The sequence below is a fragment of the Dendrobates tinctorius genome, unplaced genomic scaffold (genome assembly GCF_039654945.1).
Source record: "Dendrobates tinctorius isolate UK_male_01 unplaced genomic scaffold, ASM3965494v1 ptg000030l, whole genome shotgun sequence".
Classification (NCBI taxonomy): domain Eukaryota; kingdom Metazoa; phylum Chordata; class Amphibia; order Anura; family Dendrobatidae; genus Dendrobates; species Dendrobates tinctorius.
The window spans coordinates 21,991,227-22,013,898 of record NW_027361698.1 but is presented as its reverse complement, the minus strand read 5'-3'; the positions used below and the strand labels follow the sequence as shown (position 1 = coordinate 22,013,898).

Genomic DNA, 22,672 nt, shown 5'->3' with positions numbered 1-22,672 from the left:
TGCCCACAGTAGTGTAACTGACATTCTGGCATGTGGGGGAGAACAGGGAGGAAAAGCCACCACTCTTCTCCTCATCGCTGCACAGTTCACTCCTCTCTTCACTAGTCCTGTGACCACAGGCAGGGAGAACAGAGACAATAAAACTTGGTTTCATACACTTACATTTTAGGGCCAATATAGGTTTCATTAAAACAAGTATTAAATGGCTGATAAAGCGCTCCTAACAGCTTCTAGGGGTAAATCCTGATGACAGGTCCCTATAAGGCTGACTATAAATGTTAGATGACTCATTGGTCATAAGTCTTTATGCAACCATGTCTATCGAGAAAAAAGGTGAATAGTTATCCTATGCCATGTCTTATCTTTAGAAACATTTAAAGGGTGATTCCAACAATCACATTATTTTTCACAAAGAACAGTATCATGTCTATTAATATTATAAAAGATTAGATGGTTCCAAAGTCAGTGTAGGAAACCTCACCAATTCAACTTTATGAAAGACAGGTGGTGGGTCTACTCAACACAAAATAAAAAACACCAGAACACAGGCAAAGCCGCTTACCTGCCCAGGCCACAGAACAAATGCACTAACAAGGTGCAGCGGACCCAATAAGATGGCACAGGTGCAAACATACCTGATGAGGTAGCCAGCCTACAATCAGGAAATTGCAGCTTGATATAATAATGCACAAAAAATATAATCTGTATGTGGAAGTGTTCACACAGAAAATGCAAAGCATCTGGCTGAACCTATTAATGACACCCATACTATTAGATCAGGAGGGCCAGCCAGTGCTAACAAAAATGCATACCATGTGAACAGAGGCCACAGTTTACAGAGCCATCTGGGCCCAGCTGCACCATGAAAAGATATAAAGTGCAAAAAATACATCGCAATATATGTTAGGCATTAGTTTATATTAGGGCCAAAATACGTAAGCTCGTAACCTACGTCAAAGGTCCCCACTTTTGTGAGTCCCTACTCTAACAAGAAAAACACCAAAAAAGACTAAGTTAGACAAAAAACTTACCTGCCCAGGCCACAGAACAAATGCACTATCAAGGTGCAGCGGACCCAATAAGATGGCACAGGTGCAAAAATACCTGATGAGGCAGCCAGCCTACAATCAGGAAATAGCCGCTTGGTATAATAATGCACAAAAAATATAATCTGTATGTGGCAGTGTTCACACATACAGATTATCAATCATTTTGAGAATAACCCTTTTAGAGGAATGGTTTAAAAAGTGATCTTCTTTTGGGCAACTTGCAAGTTATATACACATCTACCTGAAAAAAGAAGATCTAAAAGTTCCCATAAGCAATGAAGCAATGATGACTAAATCTGATACTTTAGGCACAACAAGGGTTTTGAGGATTCTCCCCCATCTACACGTTGTAGTAGTAAAGAATCAAGAATGATGAATATTAAGGGTACCGTTACACTTAGCAATGCACCAGCGATCCCGACCACGATATGACCCGGTCAGGATCACTGGTGCATAGCTAAGTGGTCGCTAGTGAGCTGCCAAACAGGCAGATCTCACCAGCGACATAGCAGCGGTCGGGGGTCGCTACTTACCTGTCAGACGAGGCGATCCTGACGTCCTCCCACCCGCGTCAAAGCGTCGCTCATTGCCACAGCAGGAAGCCCAGCAGGAAGTGGCTGATGAGAAATGGTCCAGGACGTTCTCGCGCGATCAGCGATAATCAGCGGGGGAGCTGGTCGGAGGTAAGTATCACACATAGCGATATCGCTAGCAATATCGCTGCTGCGTCACAAAACCAGTGACGTTATAGCGATATTGCTAGCGATATCGCTTAGTGTAACGGGCCCTTAACATTCCCAATCACTGGTTATCACTAACTAATTCCTCTCTTTCTATCAAAAACACATGCCTATTTGGATACTGCCAGGTATGACTGGGACACATTTGAGATGGATGGTCATGAACTGAAAGCTGTAAAGGATTTCAATCTACTCAGATCAATGATCACTCAAGATGCAGCAAGGACACCCCAAGTCAATAGGAGAATAGCTACGGGAAAATCAACAATGAAGTCACTGAACAAGGTCTTCAAATTGAGGAACTTTTCAATGACAATGAAGACACAACTTCTACATAATCTGGTCTTTTCTGTAGTAGCTAATGCTACAAAACCTGGATGAAAAAGAAACAAGACAGAAGAAGAATCAATGCCTTTGAAATGTAGTGCTCGAGAATGATGCTATCCATACCAAGAAAGAAGAACAAACAAATCAATTTTGGAACAAATCAAGCCAGATATTTTACTTGAAACAAGGATCATCAAGCTATGACTTGCCTACTTTGGACACATAATACGAAGAGAGCAATCACTGGAGAAGGACATCATGGTCGGAAGAATAGAAGGAACAAGGTGAAAAGGGAGACCAGCAACCCAATGGCCTGATGCAATCAAGATGATGGCGGAGAAGACCCTGGTGGGCCTATCTAGGCTTGCACTAGATCGATCCTCCTACAGAGCGCTCATCCATCAAGTTGCCATGGCTCTAGATTGAGCTGAAGGCCATTAATAATAATGGGGGAGTCAAAAAGAGTTGCAAGTATTCCGCCATCAAATAATAATGATATTTAATTGCTGAATACAACATATTTTGTTTTTGATCTGTAATATTTCCATACTGTTCTCAAATTATATGTTGGCGCTATATAAATAAAAATTATTATTATTATATGTATTGCAGTAAGGGAAGCAAAGTGTTATTATGCTGTCTCTTACATTCAGTTAAACTGGAAACATATACTGTGAAAATATATATTTCATAAGTTTCCACAGAATTAAATCAACATCCTGATTCATCTGACCACTGTACATTAACAAAGCCTATTATCTGTACTCTAGGAATGATTTACTGGATCTGTGCATGTGTGACCAGTTTACCTTTGATCTTATATTGCTTGGAAAACTTTACCAACTTCACTTGTTATCTCTAAATTACTGTCACTAATCTTATCTCTGACACTCAGCTGTAAAGCTAGATTACCTGTACCAAAAATGTGATCACATACTTCTATGCCTGATGTGCTATAAAGGCTAAAGTCAAAAGAACTCATGAGAGCGCTAACATGCTGACCTAACACAGCTCTCTTCTGTACAAAATCTCTGTATTTTGCGAAAAGGTCAGTGAGGTCAAAGAGTTTCTCTAGTACACACAGATGTTAACAGTGGAAATGTTTAATATCTCATCCCATATGTTTCTTTTAAGTCACATGTTATTGTAAAAATAAAAAGCCAGGTTTCTATTTTCTGGGGAGATAATGGCATTCTGATATATATGCTGAGGCGGTTTGAAAACACGTTAGCATTCCAGATTTTGGAAATAAAGACCATTCTGATTTCCTGTAGAATAAATCTGCTGAGATTGTTTATGGATGCTGAAAAAAGTAGGACTTGTAGGATAAATGGACTGTCATGATAATAGATGTCATAATTATTAATTAATTATCAATAATAGTCTTAAAATGATTGATTCTCAACAACAGAATTGTATCCCACAATGATAACAAGTAAGCAATGTTTATTGGTAGTTCCTAATTAAAGAGAATAGCTTTCAATTATCTATTAACAATAATGTACATGTATTGGAAAGGCTAATAAAAGAAAAAAGCGAAACTAGCAGCTTTATCCCAAATCTAGCGCCAATGGGGTTGGCCCTAATGAAGATTTTTATAATTGGTAAATGGCAAATTGGGAGCCCTATTATAATGTTTGAATTGGAACCCAGGAGCCATATAAATGGTTACCTGTATATTAGTAAAATCACAGGGCGTCTTTACTTTTATGTATTCTGAGTTCATGTGAGGCAGTACAACAGTGGGAACAATGTTCAAATAGTCTGATTAATGCAGATATATTGCTTTATTTGCCACTTTACTGACTAATGACTAACATCCCAACAGCCTGAATAATATCATAATGCTGACCTGATCTGGTCCAAAACTTCTGACTGAGGCTTAGTGACATCTTCTTAGTTAAAATGACAGAACTTCAAATTCCAATGAAAGTAAACAGTCCTGCACGATTGTTATAGATCTTTTGTTCTCACGGGACATAAAACACATCCAGACGAGTCTGGTAGTGGTTAATTCCTCTTTCCCCATTGAAAACACATGTACACTTGGCTGAGCCAAGCAAAGATTGTTTTAAGAGCAATGCGAAAGGAAAACTTTCATTTTAGAGAAATTTGCAGCACCTTATTGCAGTTCAATGTGTTTATCTTTAATTTGGAAATCCATCATTCAACTATATACAGTCAAGTCAAGATAATATTGTGAGGGATCTCACAGGGGAGGGGGGCGTCAACTTCACTCCCCTGGGGGCAGGGGAGAGAAGGACCCGCAGCGATCGGCTCTCCAGGTCAGACAGGGAACTGCACCGAGGGCAAATAGTCGCAGGAAAGGCTTCCCCTATAGGTACGAGTTAGTGAGGTGCTCCCAGTGAGGGGGATATAAATCACCAGCCCAGGCTGTGGATATATATATTTAAACCTCCTGGCTGTGACTGCCAGAGTTCCTCACTAAAATAATATGGCATTCTGCCATCAGTTCCTCGTTCAATACAAGCCCCATCCGACAACAGGCTTATATCAGGTAAGAAATCAACCCGGGTAGTGTAAAATTGACCAACCGAGCATGTGAACGTGGGGATTCGTGCAGCCCAAGATTAATTTTATATTTAATCACTGAAAAGGAACACTAGAAATATTCAGGTATATATTTACAAGAACAATATACAGGTATACAGTGTAGTACAAGGATAGGGTATGGATAGGTTGCAATTACCGTATTATGTAACATGTGACCACAGGGAGTACAGGTCTAAACCTTAGTTACAGGCTTTCCTGGCTGCGTCAGCTAACGTATCTTCCGGCCATTAGAAAAACTAAGCTCCAAATGACCAGCTGTCTCTTATCTCCTAGGCTGTTCTGTTATGATTGGGTCACCGAGGAGGAGAGCAAGCCCAAGCTAAGCCACAGAAAACCAGAGAGGTTCGTAATTAAGCGGACTGCAGACCCCTGATCCCATCCACACAACTAGCAGCAGCCGTGGAGCGCACCCACGATAATCCTAGATGCCTCGGCACAGCCGGAGAGCTAAATAAGCCTAAAGCAAGAAAGGGGAAATCTAAACTGCCCCAGAGCAGACCCCAAACATATATTGTCGGTGAGACAAGATGAAAACACAAACGCAGGCAGGAAAATAGACTGAGCAAATGATGGGGCCCACACTGACTAGACAGGACAGGAAAGGAAAGATGCTGTCTGCAATCAGGCAAAAAAACAACACATCTGATGCAAAAAACACTGAAGTCGCACAACTTCGCCCACTATGTCAGCACTCTGGTATATTCTGAAAGCAGAGCAAAAAGAGGCCAATCTAATAAGGGACAGAAACAAACTGGCACAAGCAGTAACATACGGATGGTGATTCAGCACAGCCCCAGCCGGAGCTGGCTGACCCACACAGATAGACAAAACCAGATCAAATGCAAACAGAATAGCAAATGAACACTTAGCTGAACATGCAGGTACTGAGCTGGAATCATCAGACCTCAGGAGGCAAGAAGAAAATCACCAGCAGGGATAGAGGGAGTCAGCTGTCTTAAATCCCAATCTGAAACCCCAGATCTCCAATCGACATCCTCATTATCAGGTGGCAAGCCTCTGTTAATCATATCAGCTCCATTACCTCTAGTAACCACCAGAGGGAGCCCAGAAAGAGAACTCACAACTCCTCTGTCAATCTGACCAGCTCCACTACCTTCAGTAATACCCAGAGGGAGGCCAGAAAGCGAAATCACAACAGTACCCCCCCTTGAGGAGGGGGTCACTGAACCCTCATCCATGCCACCAGGCCGATCAGGATGGGCCTGGTGAAAAGCACGAACCAATCTTTCGGCATGAATGTTAGAAGCAGAGACCCAAGAATTATCCTCCTGGCCATATCCTTTCCATTTGACCAAGTACTGGAGTCTCCGTCTAGCCAAACGAGAATCAAATATTTTCTCTACCTCATATTCCAAATTGCCATTAACCAATACAGGGTCAGGAGGCGCCGTCATAGGAATTACTGGCTCCACAAACCTCTTAAACAAAGATTTATGAAACACGTTATGGATCTTAAACGTAACTGGCAGAGCCAATCGGAAAGAAACGGGATTAAGGATCTCCAAAATCTTATAAGGTCCAATGAATCTTGCCTTGAATTTTGGAGACGCAACCTTCATAGGAATATTCTTTGAAGACAACCAAACCATATCACCCACTTTAAACCGGGGACCAATGGTTCTATGCTGGTTGGAAAACCGTTGGGCTTTTTCCTGAGAGTGGGAAAACTTATCCACCACTTGGTCCCAAATCTGCTGTATTCTCTCTACCACAGTGTCCACACTTGGGCAGGTCGAAGATTCCACCTGCCCTGAAGAAAATCGAGGATGAAACCCAAAGTTACAAAAAAAAGGGCGACATCAAAGTGGCAGAGCTAGCTCTATTGTTTAGCACGAATTCGGCCAAGGGCAAAAATGAGACCCAGTCATCCTGATCAGCAGATATGAAACATCTCAAAAAGGACTCCAAAGTCTGGTTTGTTCTCTCAGTCTGCCCATAGGTCTGAGGATGAAATGCAGAGGAGAAAGATAACTGAATTCCCAGTTTGGAACAAAAAGCTCTCCAAAATCTGGAAACAATCTAAACTCATTTGTCCGACACAATGTTCTCAGGAATCCCGTGCAACCGAACCACCTGTTGTAAAAACAAGGGCACCAACTCAGAAGAAGATGGCAACTTTGGGAGTGGTACAAGATGGATCATCTTAGAAAATCTATCACAAATCACCCAGATAACAGTCATTCTCTGAGAGACAGGAAGATCGGAAATAAAATCCATTGAGATATGGGTACATGGCCTCCTGGGCACCGGCAGGGGCATCAACAACCCATTAGAACGAGAACAGGGCTTGGACCGAGAACAAGTCCCACAGGACTGCACAAAATTCCTGACATCACGAGATAAGGCATGCCACCAAAAGACCGACTCACCAAATCTCTGGTACCAAAAATACCTGGATGACCTGCCAACACGGAGCAATGAACTTCAGACATTACTCTCTTCCTCCACTGGTCAGGGACATACAATTTTCCCATAGGGCAACGTTCAGGTTTGTCCTCCTGAAATTGTTCCAGGGCACGTCTCAAATCGGGTAAGATGGTGGAAAGAACTACACCCTCATTTAGAATGGTAGCAGGCTCGGTCACATTAAGAGAATCCACAAAGAAACTCCTAGAAAGGGCGTCTGCCTTAACGTTCTTAGTGCCCGGAAGAAAAGAGACTACAAAATTAAAACGCGTGAAAAACAAGGCCCACCTAGCCTGTCTAGGATTCAAGCATTTGGCTGATTCAAGATAAATCAAATTCTTGTGGTCGGTGAGGACCACAACTTGATGTCTAGCTCCCTCCAACCAATGTCTCCACTCTTCAAATGCCCATTTCATGGCCAACAATTCCCAATTCCCCACCTCATAGTTATGTTCAGATGGGGAGAATTTTCGAGAAAAGAAGGCACAGGGATTCATCTTAGAAGTCACCGGATCTTTTTGGGACAAAACGGCACCTGCACCAATCTCAGAAGCATCTACCTCCACCTGAAATGGGAGTGAGACATCAGGTTGTCGTAGAACCGGAGCAGAAGTGAATCTCTGCTTAAGCTCCTGAAATGCCGAGACTGCCTCTGGAGACCAATTCACCACATCAGTGCCCTTTTTGGTCAGATCAGTCAGTGTTTTAACAATACCAGAAAAATTACTTATAAATTTACGGTAGAAATTAGCAAAACCCAAAAACTTCTGGAGAGCCTTGAAAGAAGTGGGCTGAACCCAATCATATATGGCCTGTATCTTGGCCGGGTCCATTTCAATAGCAGACGGGGACAAAATGAATCCCAAAAATGAAATCCTCTGTACACCAAAGAGGCACTTAAGATCCCTTAACATACAGAAAATTTTCCCTCACTGGAAAAGATCAAAATATCATCCAGATAAATGATCAAAAACTTATCCACAAAGTCCCGGAAAATATCGTTCATAAAAGATTGAAAGACAGAAGGGGTATTAGTGAGCCCAAAAGGCATCACCAGGTACTCAAAATGTCCCTACGGAGTATTAAACGCCGTCTTCCATTCATCCCCGTGCTTGATGCGAATAAGATTATGCGCCCCCTGAGGTCAAGCTTGGTAAACCAACAGGCACTTTTAACTCTGGAAAATAAATCATAAATCAGCGGTAACGGATACTGATATTTAACAGTGATTTTGTTAAGGGAACGATAGTCAAAACATGGCCTTAATAAACCATCTTTCTTGGCCACAAAAAAACCCCCAAAACCTAAAGGTGAGGAGGATGGTCTAATATGACCCTTCTTCAATGACTCCTTGATATAAGATCGCATAGCATCATGTTCGGGTACAGATAAGTTGAAAAGCCTACCCTTGGGAAATTTACACCCGGGCATTAACTCAATTGCACAGTCATAACTCCCATGAGAAGGCAAGGAGGCAAAGACGCAGACTTACTCTCACTAAATACATCAGAAAAATCAGCCAAATAGTCAGGAATATCATGAGACTGGAGAGAGGTGGAGAAAACAGGAGTGTCACCAAGAACACATTGACAACCCCAACTCACCACATACACAGATTTCCAATCCAAAACAGGATTATGAGTTTGCAACCAAGGAAAACCCAGAACAACAGTATCATGCAAATTGTGCAACACCAAAAATTTACAATTTTCTTGGTGGTCCGGGGCGACCCGCATTATCACCCAGAAAGCGAATTCACAACACCGTTCACTCCCACACTTTGTGCCCACCCCTGGGCTTGTGCAGCCTTTCTCCTCCCATCTCTTAGCGTATGATTTTCTGTACAGAATCGTGGCGGCTCATAACTTTGCACCCAAAGCTCTGAATGGGTTGGTTGTGCTGCCACTGGGTTCCGCTGGATTTTATCTGTGCATAGAGACCAAATATGCCTACTGTATGTACTTCCTGTTAGTTATGCTTTATAACTCCCTAATGCAAATTCTGGAGGTGGCTAAATAATATGGGCATGTGGGGAAAGGAATGCCGATTCCAATAATGTGATTGGCTAGGCTCAGAGATATTGCATTCTGTTGTTATAGAATTTTCCAGATTCAATACCTCAGAGCCTGCTGTGACTTGTCTCCATGTGGTTGAATCAGTTTGCCTGTAGCTGCAGGAAAGGTGACATCTTGGTGCTAATTGGTGGTCACCGAGCTTCAAAGGGTTTGTTCTTGGCTTTTAATTACAGATAAACATTGCATGGCTTTTTATGGCCTGGGGGAATGCCATGGTGGGGGCACATTCCAGGAGGGACATCTCTGTCGTCCCTCACAGATATATCTTAAAGTCAGAATGAAAGGGACCATGCATTCTACAATATAGAGCAGCCATCTTTCTTCAGAAGAGGATTTGAGGATGTTCTCTTTCTGAAAAAGTGCTTCTTACATGTACTGATATATAAAATGGCATTTCTATGTCTAAGAAACAAGACACATAAAGGAGGCAGAAGAGTTTTAAACTTTAAGCAGAATCTACAATGAAGCCTCGTTTGGAGACATCTTAAACAGCTGGTGAGATAAGTATTGAAAATGTCACCAATTTTCATAGAATCACAGAATGGTAGAGTTGGAAGGGACCTCCTGGGTCATCTGGTCCAACCCCTTGCTCATAGCAGGATTCACTAAATCATCCCAGACAGATGTTTGTCCAGCCTCTGTTTGAAGACTTCCATTGAAGGAGAAATTACCACCTCTCATGGCAGCATGCTCCACTCATTGATTGATCACCCTAACTGTCAAAAAGTTTTTTCTAATATCTAATCTGTGTCTCCTCCCATTCAGTTTCATCCCATTGCTTCTAGTCTTTCCTTGTGCAAATGAGAATAAAAATGATCCTGCTACAATGTGACAGCCCTTGAGACATTTGTACACAGCTATTAAGTCTCCTCTCAGTCTTTTTTGCAAGCTAAACATTCGCATATCCTGTAACCATTCCTCATAGGACATGGTTTGCAGACCGGTCACCATTCTGTTCACTCTTCTCTGAACTTGCTCCAGTTTGTTGATGTCTTTTTAAAATGTGGTGCCCAAAACTGGACACAGAATTTGAGATGAGGTGTGACCAAAGAGAAGAAGAGGGGGATAGTTACTTCACGTGATCTAGACTGTATGCTTCTGTTAATACATCCCAGAATTGTATTTGCCTTTTTTGCAGCTGCATCACACTGTTGACTATTCCTCCCATTCTGTATATGCTTATTCATTTTTATTGCCCAGAATTAGTATTTTGCATTTTTCTCCGTTAAAAATCATTAAATCATTCTGTTAGTTGCTGCCCACTGCTTTATTTATATCTTTTTGAATCCTCTCTTCTCTAGTATTAACTATCCCTCCTAGCTTTGTGTTGTCAGCAAATTTAATCAGTGTACCCACAATTCCTTCATCTAAATCATTGATAAAGATGTTGAATAATACAGGGCCCAGGACCAAGCCCTGTGGTACCCCACTTGAGACATTCTTCCGACTGGATGTGCAGCCATTTAAGACCACTCTTTGGGTCTGGTCACTAAGCCAGTTATGAATCTACCTAACAGTTGCTTTGTCCATTCCATACTTAGTCATTTTTTTCAATAAGGATGGTGTGAGATACTTTGTCAAATGCTTAGCTGAAGTCAAGATATACTATATCTACATTATTTCCCTGATCCACCCAGTCAGTGATTCTGTCATAGAAGGAAATTAAGTTAGTCTGACATGATTTATTAGTTACAAACCCATGCTGACACTGGTTAATCACTTCATTCTTATCCAGGTACTTACATAAATGATATTTAATAATTTGTTCCAAGATCTTTCCTGGTATAGAAGTGAGACTCACCCGCCTATAGTTCCCTGGATTCACCTTCTTAGAAATATATATCTAAAGGTGCTATTGACATGAAACTCTCACCAGATGTCAGCAATAACCCATCCAATCCACACAGACAAAGACATCAGACCATAGATTTCCGTAAATTAAATGAATTCGGTCACCCCCCCGGGATGTATATGACCTACTAATATGGGCATACAGGTAATTGAAATGTAACACTAGTGCTACCTGTATGCCTCATATTAATAGTCTTGTTGCTGAGAAATGTTATATTCTGTCTTTATGTTAATGATTTCTCTCAGGTTTCGGGGCATGCGGTTCCTGGAAGAAATCCCTGACTCCTCTCCTCATTGTTATACTTAGCCCCTCCCATCAGCATTGGTTATGGCCCTGGAATCCTGCCCCTGTGCCCTGCACTTTCTCAGAAATACATACCTCATTCTCCCTTACGTGGGCACTTCATTCAGGGATCTTCTCCGCAGGTGCTGGCAAGTCATTGTGACCTCCGGTGTGCGCCCTGATATTATGCTCTCCCCACTTCCTCCCTAGGCATTGCTAGGAACCATGTGTACATAGCAATGACTATGCAGGTAAGAAGTGGGGAGAGCACCTTATCGACGCACACACCGGAGGTCATTGGAGCGGAAGTCGTCGGTGCCTGCTCAGAATATCTGAGTACACTGAATATAGAAGGGAGGATGAAGTATGTATTTCAGAGGGAGTGCAGGTGCAGGATTCCAGAGCTGTAACTGACATGCATAGGAGGGGGGTAGTATTACAATGAAGACAGGAGGCACAAGACCATTAATATGAGGCAGACAGGTAGGACCAGTGTAACATTTTTATTACCTGGATGCCCATAGTAATAGGTCATGTAAGACCTGGGGGGGTGACAGATTCCCTTTAAGTTATATGTAATAATGAGAAATGAGACAGGAAAATAGTAAGAAGCAGAAGCTTACTGGAATTTGTATATTTGCATCGGAAGTTCATGTAATGAACTATCAGAATTTTTTCTCTGTGAGCAGTATAACACCTTATGTGAATGGCCATATGCATTAGATAAAAATAGTGTGATGGTTTAACCTCCATTGGATGAATGATTATGCGGTGAACGATGGTTTTGTTCATGCAACCTCACATATTTAAGTCCGTATTGGCTTCTACAATAGTTCGACTTGGTCAAAGATTTTCAATGACACCAGTTGATGAATAAATAATTTTTTACATTATATCTTTTATCTGAAAAAACTGCAACTTCATTTCCGACAAAGACATTTTGTGATCTGCCAGGTAAAACAATATTTAGTTCTTCAGTTTTATCTGACAACCGATCATTTTGGTTGATGTAGTTCATTTTCATTAGCTAAATTCTACAAGGTCTCGTAAAACTAGATTTTTATTAGATAAATTCAAAATAAAAATAGTAAAAAGCAGAATCACCCAATGTAGGACCACATGTGAATATATAGTACAGAAATTATTTCAAAAATATACTCAAGTGACAACATAACAAATAGATATATCTAGCAAGTTCCTATGGGAACAAGTATTCACAGAAAAAAAAGCAAGGACCTAAGTAAAGTACTTGAAGAAAAGCTCCTCTAACAAGTGGTCCTGGTGCCCCCACGCGCGTTTTTCCCTTGTTTCATCAGGGGCATGTCAATTAGAGGGCATATAGGTGAGTAGATATATAGGTAAGTGCGTAGATTGCTAAACCAATGGCAATTGTTCATATAATATGCATAAATTAATTCAACCAATCACAGGGATCATTTGGGTCTGTTCTCGTACTGCTGCCAATTAAATGACCTGTTTCAAGGACATAAAAGTAGATCAGCTGATCAGAGGGGTTGTAATAAAGGATATAAACCCAGGAAAGTGTCACATGAAGGCAGCCAATCGCTTAATGTTTCTGATGCAAAGGTATGGCTAAACAACCTATTACACTAGCTCTAACTTATATTTAACTTATGTTTGCACCGCCTTCATGTGCTGATTGGATGATGAGGTGCCATGTCATAATGCGCTAGCCAACGTGATACCACATTGCCAGCACATGCGGAGACAGAATCCTCACCCAAAACGATCCACGCCACTGAGTGATTTTGCTTTTCAAGATTTTTGTTTATTTTTAATTCATCTAATAAAAATCTAGTTTTATAAGACCTTGTACGCCATGTGTTTTCTGTTGTTATTATTCAATTTATTGGTATGTCTCAGGAGCTTATGACTTACATTATACCTCCTGTATGTTGGTTCTAATCATATTTTAGTTTGTAACTTTTGGTAAAACTATTTACTAAGCTATCTCATGAAAACTTTGAATTCACGGGTATTTTCAGATGGCAACCAGTATAGTTTTCTGTTATGCCCTCAGCCCAAGCACAAATACACATACTGATAGGGAATTTAGATTGTGAGCTTCAGTGGGGACAGTGATAACAATATCTGGAAATCGCTTATTAAGGAGATCAACCAGAGATCAAAAATAATAAAAAACAGTCAATGCACAACTTGGTGGCATCAATGCCATTTTGTATCCGTAAATATAATTTGCCTTTTCTAAATGCAGTTTGTGAGTAAAATCTAAAGGAAATAATCTGGGTATTGAATCTCTTGGTGTTCTAGGTTTTATAAATGGATTCCATGTTGCCTCAAAGAGTACAAATATCATTATGCGCAAAGTCCTCAGCTCTCATCATTGCTCTCCGGATGCTGTGCTTGGCTGTATTTACTAGCAATATGGCTTATGCTTCATGAATTTACAACAGAATTATGTTGGTGCCCAAAAGGCAACTATGGCTATCAAAAACGAATTGTGGAATTCATCCATCAAACTAAAGATCGGCACCGTGTTTGCAGGTCAACTCTACCACACACATCATTTTAAAGCTTTTGCAGTCCCTACGTTGAACATAATAACATAAAACACCCTAAATACTGTATACGCCATTTGTCTTATTCCATGATTATCAAACTAGATTATTAGAAAAAGTGAACTATTCACCCCATTCTGCTAGCAAGTGTACATAGCCATGTGCTGCAGAAATAACAAGAGACATCATGTGCCAATTTGGGGATTTTTTACACTATAGAATGTACATTTACCTTTTGACTACATCATATTTCAGACCCCATTTAATACAAATTCAGTATAAGGATGTGACTTTTAGATGGTGAAGATTCCTGAATCCCAGGGTATTATAAAAATACTGATTATGGCATAAAAATAAATGATTCTTTATTAAATCGCAACAATAATGTAGGCAATCACAAATAAATAATACATATAACAGACAAGATTCAGGTACTAGGGGTGTGGGGTCGACACCTACATAAAGAGATAGGGGGAGTAGGTTATCAGAAGGTACTGCGTGTGCCAAAATGGCTATTTGTAATTGAAGTGCTTCCTGATGCAAATCATTGGTGCAGTACCGAACAGAAGACCGTCATTCACTTAGTATAAGGTATACATCCATAGATCCTGCATTGTGCCAAAAAATAAGCGCTGTGTTTATATACAACCAATGCCAAAGATATAACCATGTCGACCACTCTTACCCATGATTACACCTAACCCACAGCCCCAATGCGCGTTTTGCGTGGGCTTCCTCGGGGGATGGTTATATCTTTGGCATTGGTTGTATATAAACACAGCACTTATTTTTTGGTGTCAATCAGTGATGAGGTGGAGTTACACAGATTAGCTAGACTTTCTGGCATGTGAAACCTAGTCCTGCAGTGACAATCTCCTGTTGATAAAACACTGATTGTATGGAAACTACAACAGGCTACTAAGCAAGTGACACATCTCTGGAATCAGCCTCTCTGCCTTAACTAGCAAAAACCTGATGATGGATTTTCTTCAAGAGCTGTATATATCATGTAGACCTAGGACTCTTTTCTAGCTGGAGATTGCCTGATGCCCAATCTTCATAAGTGGATGAAAATATCTGGGGGGTATTTTATACAAACAAACAAGTCTGTTGATAAAAACTGGAATGGCAATAAGCGTAATAGAGTCTTATCCAGATTATGAAACAAAGAGTAAAACAGGGTTTGCTAAGGCCAGTTTCACACTTCCATTTTTGACCATCAGTCAAAATCCGCCGTTTTTGCAAAAAAAACGGATCCGCCATTTTTTTTGGCGGATCCGTTTTTTTCCCCATTGATTTGCATTACCAGCGGATCTTGACGGATAGCCATCCGTTGGATCCGTTTTTTTGCGGATCCGTCAATTTTTTTGCGTCCGCCGAGATGCCTGTACGGACCATGTAACGTTTTTTGTGCTGAAGGATCCGCATTTTTATAGTGCGCATGCCCGGAGGAATGATGTCAGGTGGAAATTTAACCCTTAAATCATTTCTGGAGGACAAAAAAAATTCTCTCTCTCTCTCTTCTCTCTCTCTCCCCGGGCAGCGGTTCCTTTAAAATTCTTCATTCGGCGGATCCGTCAAAAAAACGGATCCGGTGACATCCGTTCACATCAGTTAGGAACGGATCCGCTTTCTGCCTTTTTGACGGATTTTAACTGACACATAAAACTGAAGTGTGAAACAGGGGTTGTGAAAGTCATAATCCCTTTGTTAAAACTTGTAGGCAGAGATGGCTGATGCAGATCCACCAAACAGATAATAAGCAAACTTGGACATGAAAGTGGATGTTAAACTGCACTGCTGAGAATCCAATATACAATAGGAGACCAGATGCGGTATGGATGCGGTTTAATTTGTCAATGCGTTTCAAGGTGATCCATTGTGGTTTGTCCTGATGAAGAGGTATGAGCGCCTCGAAACATGTTGACAAATTAAACTGCATCCATACTGCATCTGGTCTCCTATTGTATATTGGATTCTTGGCAGCACAGTTTTACATCCATTTAAATCTTCAAGTTTTCATAAAAACATACAAAACAGAGAAAGGTAACTATATTTCAGGCTAGACCAGAATGGGGTGACCTGTGTTAAATTAAAGCACTAGTGACCCAGACAATAGTTTAGGTGAATTGTTATGAGTATGGTAAGAGATGGCATTTGGGCTATAAAATACACTTCGCTCTTGACAACATTTTTTTCTTTTCTACGCCATGCATTAACCTGTATAAATAATGGGCTCTACAATGCTAAACTTTAGCTTATAACTGAACACATGCAATTAATATTGAGTATTTCTTAAAAAAAGAAACTATTGGAAAATGTTACAGCTATAAGCCACTTGAACTCTCAGAATCAAAATTTAAATGGATGACCTGGCACGGGTAAAGTTATTTGGCACTGTAAAACTAGTTCTATTGTTTGCAAAGAGTTTTCATTGACAACTTCTCTGCAATTAAAGCCAGCTAAGGCGCCTTGGACATGATTTACTTCTTAAGTAACATTAGTTAGTGACAGCATGCTAGATATGTGTGCCAGCTGTAAGTGTAAATTACCCTGGACTCTTGACAAAAATATGACCATGATTTAGCAGAGAAGGTGTGAAAAATTCTTAGCTCCTACTCCAGTTCAATGAGCATCGGTCCAGAATAGCACACCAAAAAAACTATTTAACCCATTGAGCTGTTTTTAAAGCATCCACATATTTAACAGCACTCTTGTATTTATTTCTAGCAAACACTTTATCCTACCATTATTCTCACTGATAAAGATTTTATATAAAACTAGCTGAAGAGCCCGGCGCTGCCCGGGCATAGTAACTAACTGTGGTTAGTTATAACAAATTATAATTATCCTCCAACCCATAGTCCCGTGCCCATATACCCATCATACATATCCACCATCCCATAGTCCCATGCCCATATACCCATCACACATCCTCCATCCCATAGTCCAGTGCCCATATACCCATCATACATATTCTCCATCCCATAGTCCCATGCCCATATACCCATCATACATATTCGCCATCCCACAGTTGAGTGCCCATATACCCATCACACATCCTTCATCTCATAGTCCCATGCCCATATACCCATCATACATATCCGCCATCCCATAGTCCCGTGCCCATATACCCGTCATACATATCCTCCATCCCATAGTCCAGTGCCCATATACCCATCACACATCCTCCATCCCATAATCCTGTCCCCATATACCTGTCATACATATCCTCCATCCCATAGTCCGATGCCCATAGACCCATCACACATCCTCCATCCCATAGTCAACCATTATGACATCATAATAAGTGGCGGGGCTTGCAACCTATGATGACATCAGCGTCGCCATGGCAACCATTATGACATCATAATGAGGGGTGGGGCTTAATACACACACACTTTTTCCCCATTATGTAGATAGGGGCAAAATTGTTTGGTGAATTGGAACGTGCGGGGTTAAAATTTCGCCTCACAACATAGCTTAGGACACTCTCGGGGTCCAGACATGTGACTGTGCCAAATTTTGTGGCTGTTGCTTCGACGGTGCGGATGCCAATCCCGGACACACACACACACACACACACATACACACACACACACACACACACATACATTGAGCTTTATATATTAGATGTACATAAAATGCTATAAAATGTAATACTTATTTGTTATCTCTGTTTTAGGCTATGTGCCCACGATCAGGAATAGCAGCGTTTTGGACACAGCATATTTTCACTGCCTAGAGAACGCTGCGTTCTAATCACGCAGTTAAATCCACGTGTTCTTAGTGAACTGTGTAGATTTAACGCATCTAATGAATGGCTATAGGGGAAACTACGCAGCGGAGGCTAGTGTCTCTGCTGCAGATCATTGACATGCGGCTGCTTGTAAACCCGCACCGTGGGTGAGTGTACGCAGTGTTAAATAGAAGCAATATGGGCATGTGATTTCCATAAATCCCATCCACTGTGCTTGTAATGTCAAACTCAGCATTTTGGATGCAGTGCTACTGCGCTGGGTCCAAAACGCTGCTATTCCTGATTGTGGGCACGCAGCCTTAGACAGCCTTTGCAATGTGCCATATCTTAAATAATAAAGGTGTCTTTAGTGCAGTTCTTGTCAATACATGTAGATATAGAAACGTATACTAAAATAATTCACTATGATTGGAAGAAATATTAGAACAAAATGACTCTAATCTGGTAGGAAATCTTTTTGTCATTACTATTTACATGCTATACCATATTCACGATGATAACCTGCAGAAAGATCAACATTGAGGAACCTCAGCTTTCACAAGCCATTGGTAGAAACACAATATCCAAATGAGGACCTGCTGGGCTTCATAGCCCCAGATGCAACTGCACCTTAACTACCCTCTATAACTTAAAGAGAATCTGTCAGCACTTCCCTTCCTAAACTATCACCAAGCCTATTCCATGGTTATAAGAAGATCCCTTTTGTGCCATACACCTATTTCTATATTTGAAAAATCAGGTTCTAAATATGGCTTGCGGTAAGCAAAATAGTCAGCACTAGTCCAGCATGGTATTGATTACCCCAGACTAGTCCTCCCTCAAATCTTGAAATTATGTCCTGGGAGGTTGTGATTGACATGCATCACACATGCATCATCACCATCAGGGCTATGCAACTCTTAAGCATGAGCGTGATGTTCTGTCTTCTTGGGCATGTGCAATGAAGCCTTGAAGGCTGACTGCATAGCCAGATCAGCATCACAAACACCTCTCTGGGCATGCGCAGTGCACTGATGAAGCCGGTGAGCATCCCCTACTTCATAACACATGGCCAGGAAAGTAGAATGTCACGCTCATGCTAGAGTGTTGCAGAGCCCTAATGGTGATGTCACCTGTATGGTGGAGATCTATCACGTCCCCCAGGGCATGACTACCAGATCTGAGACAGCACTAGTCTAAAGGATTCAATGCCCCACTGTTCTAGTCATGCCTAATTTACATTACTAGCTATGTTTATTATTTAGAACTTGATTTTTCAAACATAGATCTAAGTATATGGCACATAAAGGACCATCACATGATCTAGGATTTGGCTTTTTATAAAGTTATGGTGGTGGTATAGGAGGGGTTTGGAAGCTGACAAGTTCTTAATCAATAAGCACAAATAACTCCTCCTGAAAATGTATTTGTTGGATTATATCAGGGTCATCATGATTGCACAGTGTGCAATATATCATGCCAAATACCAATTTATCTGATGCTGCAACAAGCAAGAAGAATTGATTGTTGTTTAGTTGTTAAGATTTTCTTTGTACATCTACTCTATGAATCCTAGTGCTGCGATATACGTTGGCGCAATATACAGTAAGTATAGATTATATGCACCTACTGTAGAGAATAGAACATATATTTATATATATGTATATAATAAAAAAGTCATAAATACATTACTTGGTCACTCCATTTTCTTGGTAGGTAGTCCTGTAGAAGCCCACTAATGATCCACTCAACTGTCCTGCAAATTGCAGTGTCAGACGATAGGTATCATCCAGTACATCATTATTAGCATTAGGTTGTAGAACTTGGTTGGCTTCGAAAACAACGTACTCATGCAGTTGATATTCAAAACAATGAACGATGGGGATTTCTTGGTTAACTCGATCTCTCAGCTTGGGTTGCCCAATGATCTTGGTCTCCCTGATGTGCAGCCACAGATGCTTGCTACCTGACCGAGTCACTTTCAGCCAGATGGTCACAGTACCGTTGTATGTATCTTTATCCATCTCAGGTTGAAGATCCAGGTCATAGTGCAAGGGATAAATGTCATTTGGGAGTCTAAACTGACTCCAGTCCCCACTGTCATTATTTTCAACTGGGCAGCCTCCGGAGTCTGGTTGCGGTGTAACAGTAGAAGTAGCAGTCGGATTTGGCAAAAGTGTGGTGGTCTTGGAGCTGAGTGTAGGTGGTTTGGTGACCTCTCCATTGGTGCTTTTACATGGCTCTGGATAAGTAAGTCCTACTCCCAGACCCACAGCCAATCCAACCACCACCACTGCCGCTACAATAAGAGCTGCATGCTTTCCGCTGATGCAATACTTCTTAGAACCCCCCTTCTCGTACATGCCCATGTCTTCTACATCACTGCCCATTATGTTTTGAAGGCAATGAGCTTTTCTGTTCCTCTGTTCACTGCTCCTGAGCCCAAGCTGATGTGAGACTCACTTCACTACTTGAAGCATACTTGTATCAGCTCCCCCTTCCTCCTCCACCTCCTCACCCTTCTCCCGCCTCTCACAGGACATTGTAGCTGAAAATAACTGTTAATCATCAATAGATGATGGCGAGATGTCACAGAAGGCATCCCTAAAGTGAAGACCTAAGAACAACTTGTCAGTGATCTCTGCCCATTCTGCTGCAATTATGTTATTAACCCCTTTACCCTGAAGCCTGTTTTCACCTTCCTGACCATGCCATTTTTTTCAATTCTGACCACTGTCACTTTATTATGTAATAACTCTAGAACGCTTCCATTGATCCCGGTGACTCTGAGAATGTTTTCTCACGACATATTGTACTTTATGACAGTGGTAAAATTTATTTGACATGACATGCGTTTATTTGCAAAAAGATTGGAAATTTGGAAAAAATTTAGAAAATGTAGCAATTTTTGAGCTTTGAAGTTTTATGCTCTTAAATCAGACAACGAAAAAGGAAAAAAGGAAAAAATTAATCTCCAGTGTGAAGACTTGGATTAAAATTTATTTATAATGCATTAAAAATCAGAGTTCATAGTGATACATCATATGGATGCTGGTTGCTGATTGTACCAGGGACCCCATCCATATGTTGTATCACTATGAACTCTGATTTTTAATACATTATAAATAAATTGGAATTTTAATCCAAGTCTTCACACTGGAGATCACTTTTATCCTTTTTTCCTTTTTCATTGTGGACAACCTCTCTGATCAAGGCTTCTCCGTGCGTGTCCAATTGCTGCATTTCTGATAGAACCGGCGTTTTGTGAATATTACATTGTTGGATTCCTACTGAGAGTGGAGAGCTGATTTTTCCCTTTTCCTTTTTCCTTACAATTTTCCTTAAATCAGACAGATATGTCACACAAAATAGTTAATAAATAACATTTCTCACATGTCTACTTTACATCAGCACAATTTTGGAACCCAATTTTTTTCTGTTAGGAAGTTACTGTATAAGGGTTGAAAGTTGACCAGCAATTTTTCATTTTTTCAACAAAATTTACAAAACCATTTTTTTAGGGACCACATCACATTTGAAGTCACTTTGAAGGGTCTATTTAAAAGAAAATGCCCAAAAGTGATACCATTCTTTAGCTCTTCAGGTGCTTCACAGGAGCTGAAGCAATGTGGAAGGAAAAAAATGAATATTTAACTATTTAGTCACAAAAATGATCTTTCAGCCTCAATTTTTTTTTATTTTCACAAGGGTAAAAGGAGAAAATGGACCACAATAGATGTTGCATAATTTATCCTAAGTGTGTAGATACTCTATATGTGGGGGAAAACCACTGCTTGGGCACACGGCAGGGTTTGGAATGGAAAGAGCACTATTAACCCCTTTCTGACACATGACGTACTACAGTATACCGTCCATGTGCCCTGGGCCTTAATGCCCATGGACGGTACAGTGCATCATACGCGATCAGCTGCGCTCACAATGGGGAGTGCAACGGATCGTGGCCAGGTGTCAGCTCATTATCACAGCTGACACCTGGCACTATGTGCCAGGAGCAGTAACGGACAGCTCCCAGCACATTAACATGATCGCAGTGTTCCGGGGCAAAAGGAAGAATCGCGCAGGGAGGGGGCTCCCTGCGTGCTTCCCTGAGACCCTCAGAACAGCGCGATGTGCTCGCATTATTCCGAGGGCCACCTCCCTGTAGGTCCCCGGATCCAAGATGACCACGGTGGTCTTCCGGGTCCTGCAGGGAGGTGTCTTTCTCTGTGCCTGCTGAGAGCAGGCATTGAGAAGCCACCTGCACTGCCTGTCAGCTCGCTGATCTGACACAGTGCTTTGCAAAGTGTCAGATCAGCGATCTGACACTATATAGTAATTGTGATGAAGGAGTTAACTGCTCCTACCCCCCCAGGGCCTGTAAGCATATTGAACAAAACAGGATTTAGTGCTCCAATGTTGAATAGCAAGGTCTTTTAGTATGTTAATGAGATAAGGCCCAAAACAGAACTTCAAAGCTGAGCAGGATGGGGCAGGGAGGCTCCTGGGGGCTTCAATTAGAATATACCTGTCAGCTAGACACAGACATACACATCCATTGTCTCTCCCAGCCGCCCCGACTCCATCCTAGGATCATGGATTATGAGCACATCTTTCGAGTTATGGACTTATGAAAAATATCCGAGTGACCCTGAGGAAATCGTGCATCTGGCAGTGTGACTCCTGAGTTGGTGAGGATTCTGGGGCTTGAGATACATAGACTGGCCCTCCACAGTGACCCAATGGGGCCATGTTTGCTCTCCACACGACAGGCAAAACAAACCGCATTCACTGGTACCTCTCATGTATTGATCCGATCATGCTGTTGAAAGTTACCCCCTTTCTTAGATATTGGGAATAAGTTCTGCAGGGAACTAAAGGGTGGAGATAATTAGCCCACCCTCTGACACAGGGGCCCATGGCAGAGAGTGAACCTCACACAGAAGAACCAGACAATGATGATCTAAGAAGGAACTGGGGACAGATCTGCCAAGGGGAGCAGCGGCCCACACTTTGGGGTCTGTCCGGCAACTAAGACTCTTGTACCTGTGGACTGCAGAGCTCCCGGCA

At 41.4% G+C, this 22,672-nt stretch overlaps 1 protein-coding gene across 1 annotated transcript in view; it reads right to left on the bottom strand.

The window, feature by feature from the left end:
- Window positions 1–20,075, bottom strand: part of ENPEP (glutamyl aminopeptidase) — a 107,842-nt gene extending 87,767 nt beyond the window's left edge. The window contains exon 1 of the mRNA XM_073571968.1: window positions 19,298–20,075. Coding sequence (XP_073428069.1) covers window positions 19,298–19,995 — 698 coding nt within the window. The 5' untranslated portion in view covers window positions 19,996–20,075. The remainder of the gene's footprint in view (window positions 1–19,297) is intronic.
- Between the last annotated feature and the right edge of the window lie 2,597 nt (window positions 20,076–22,672).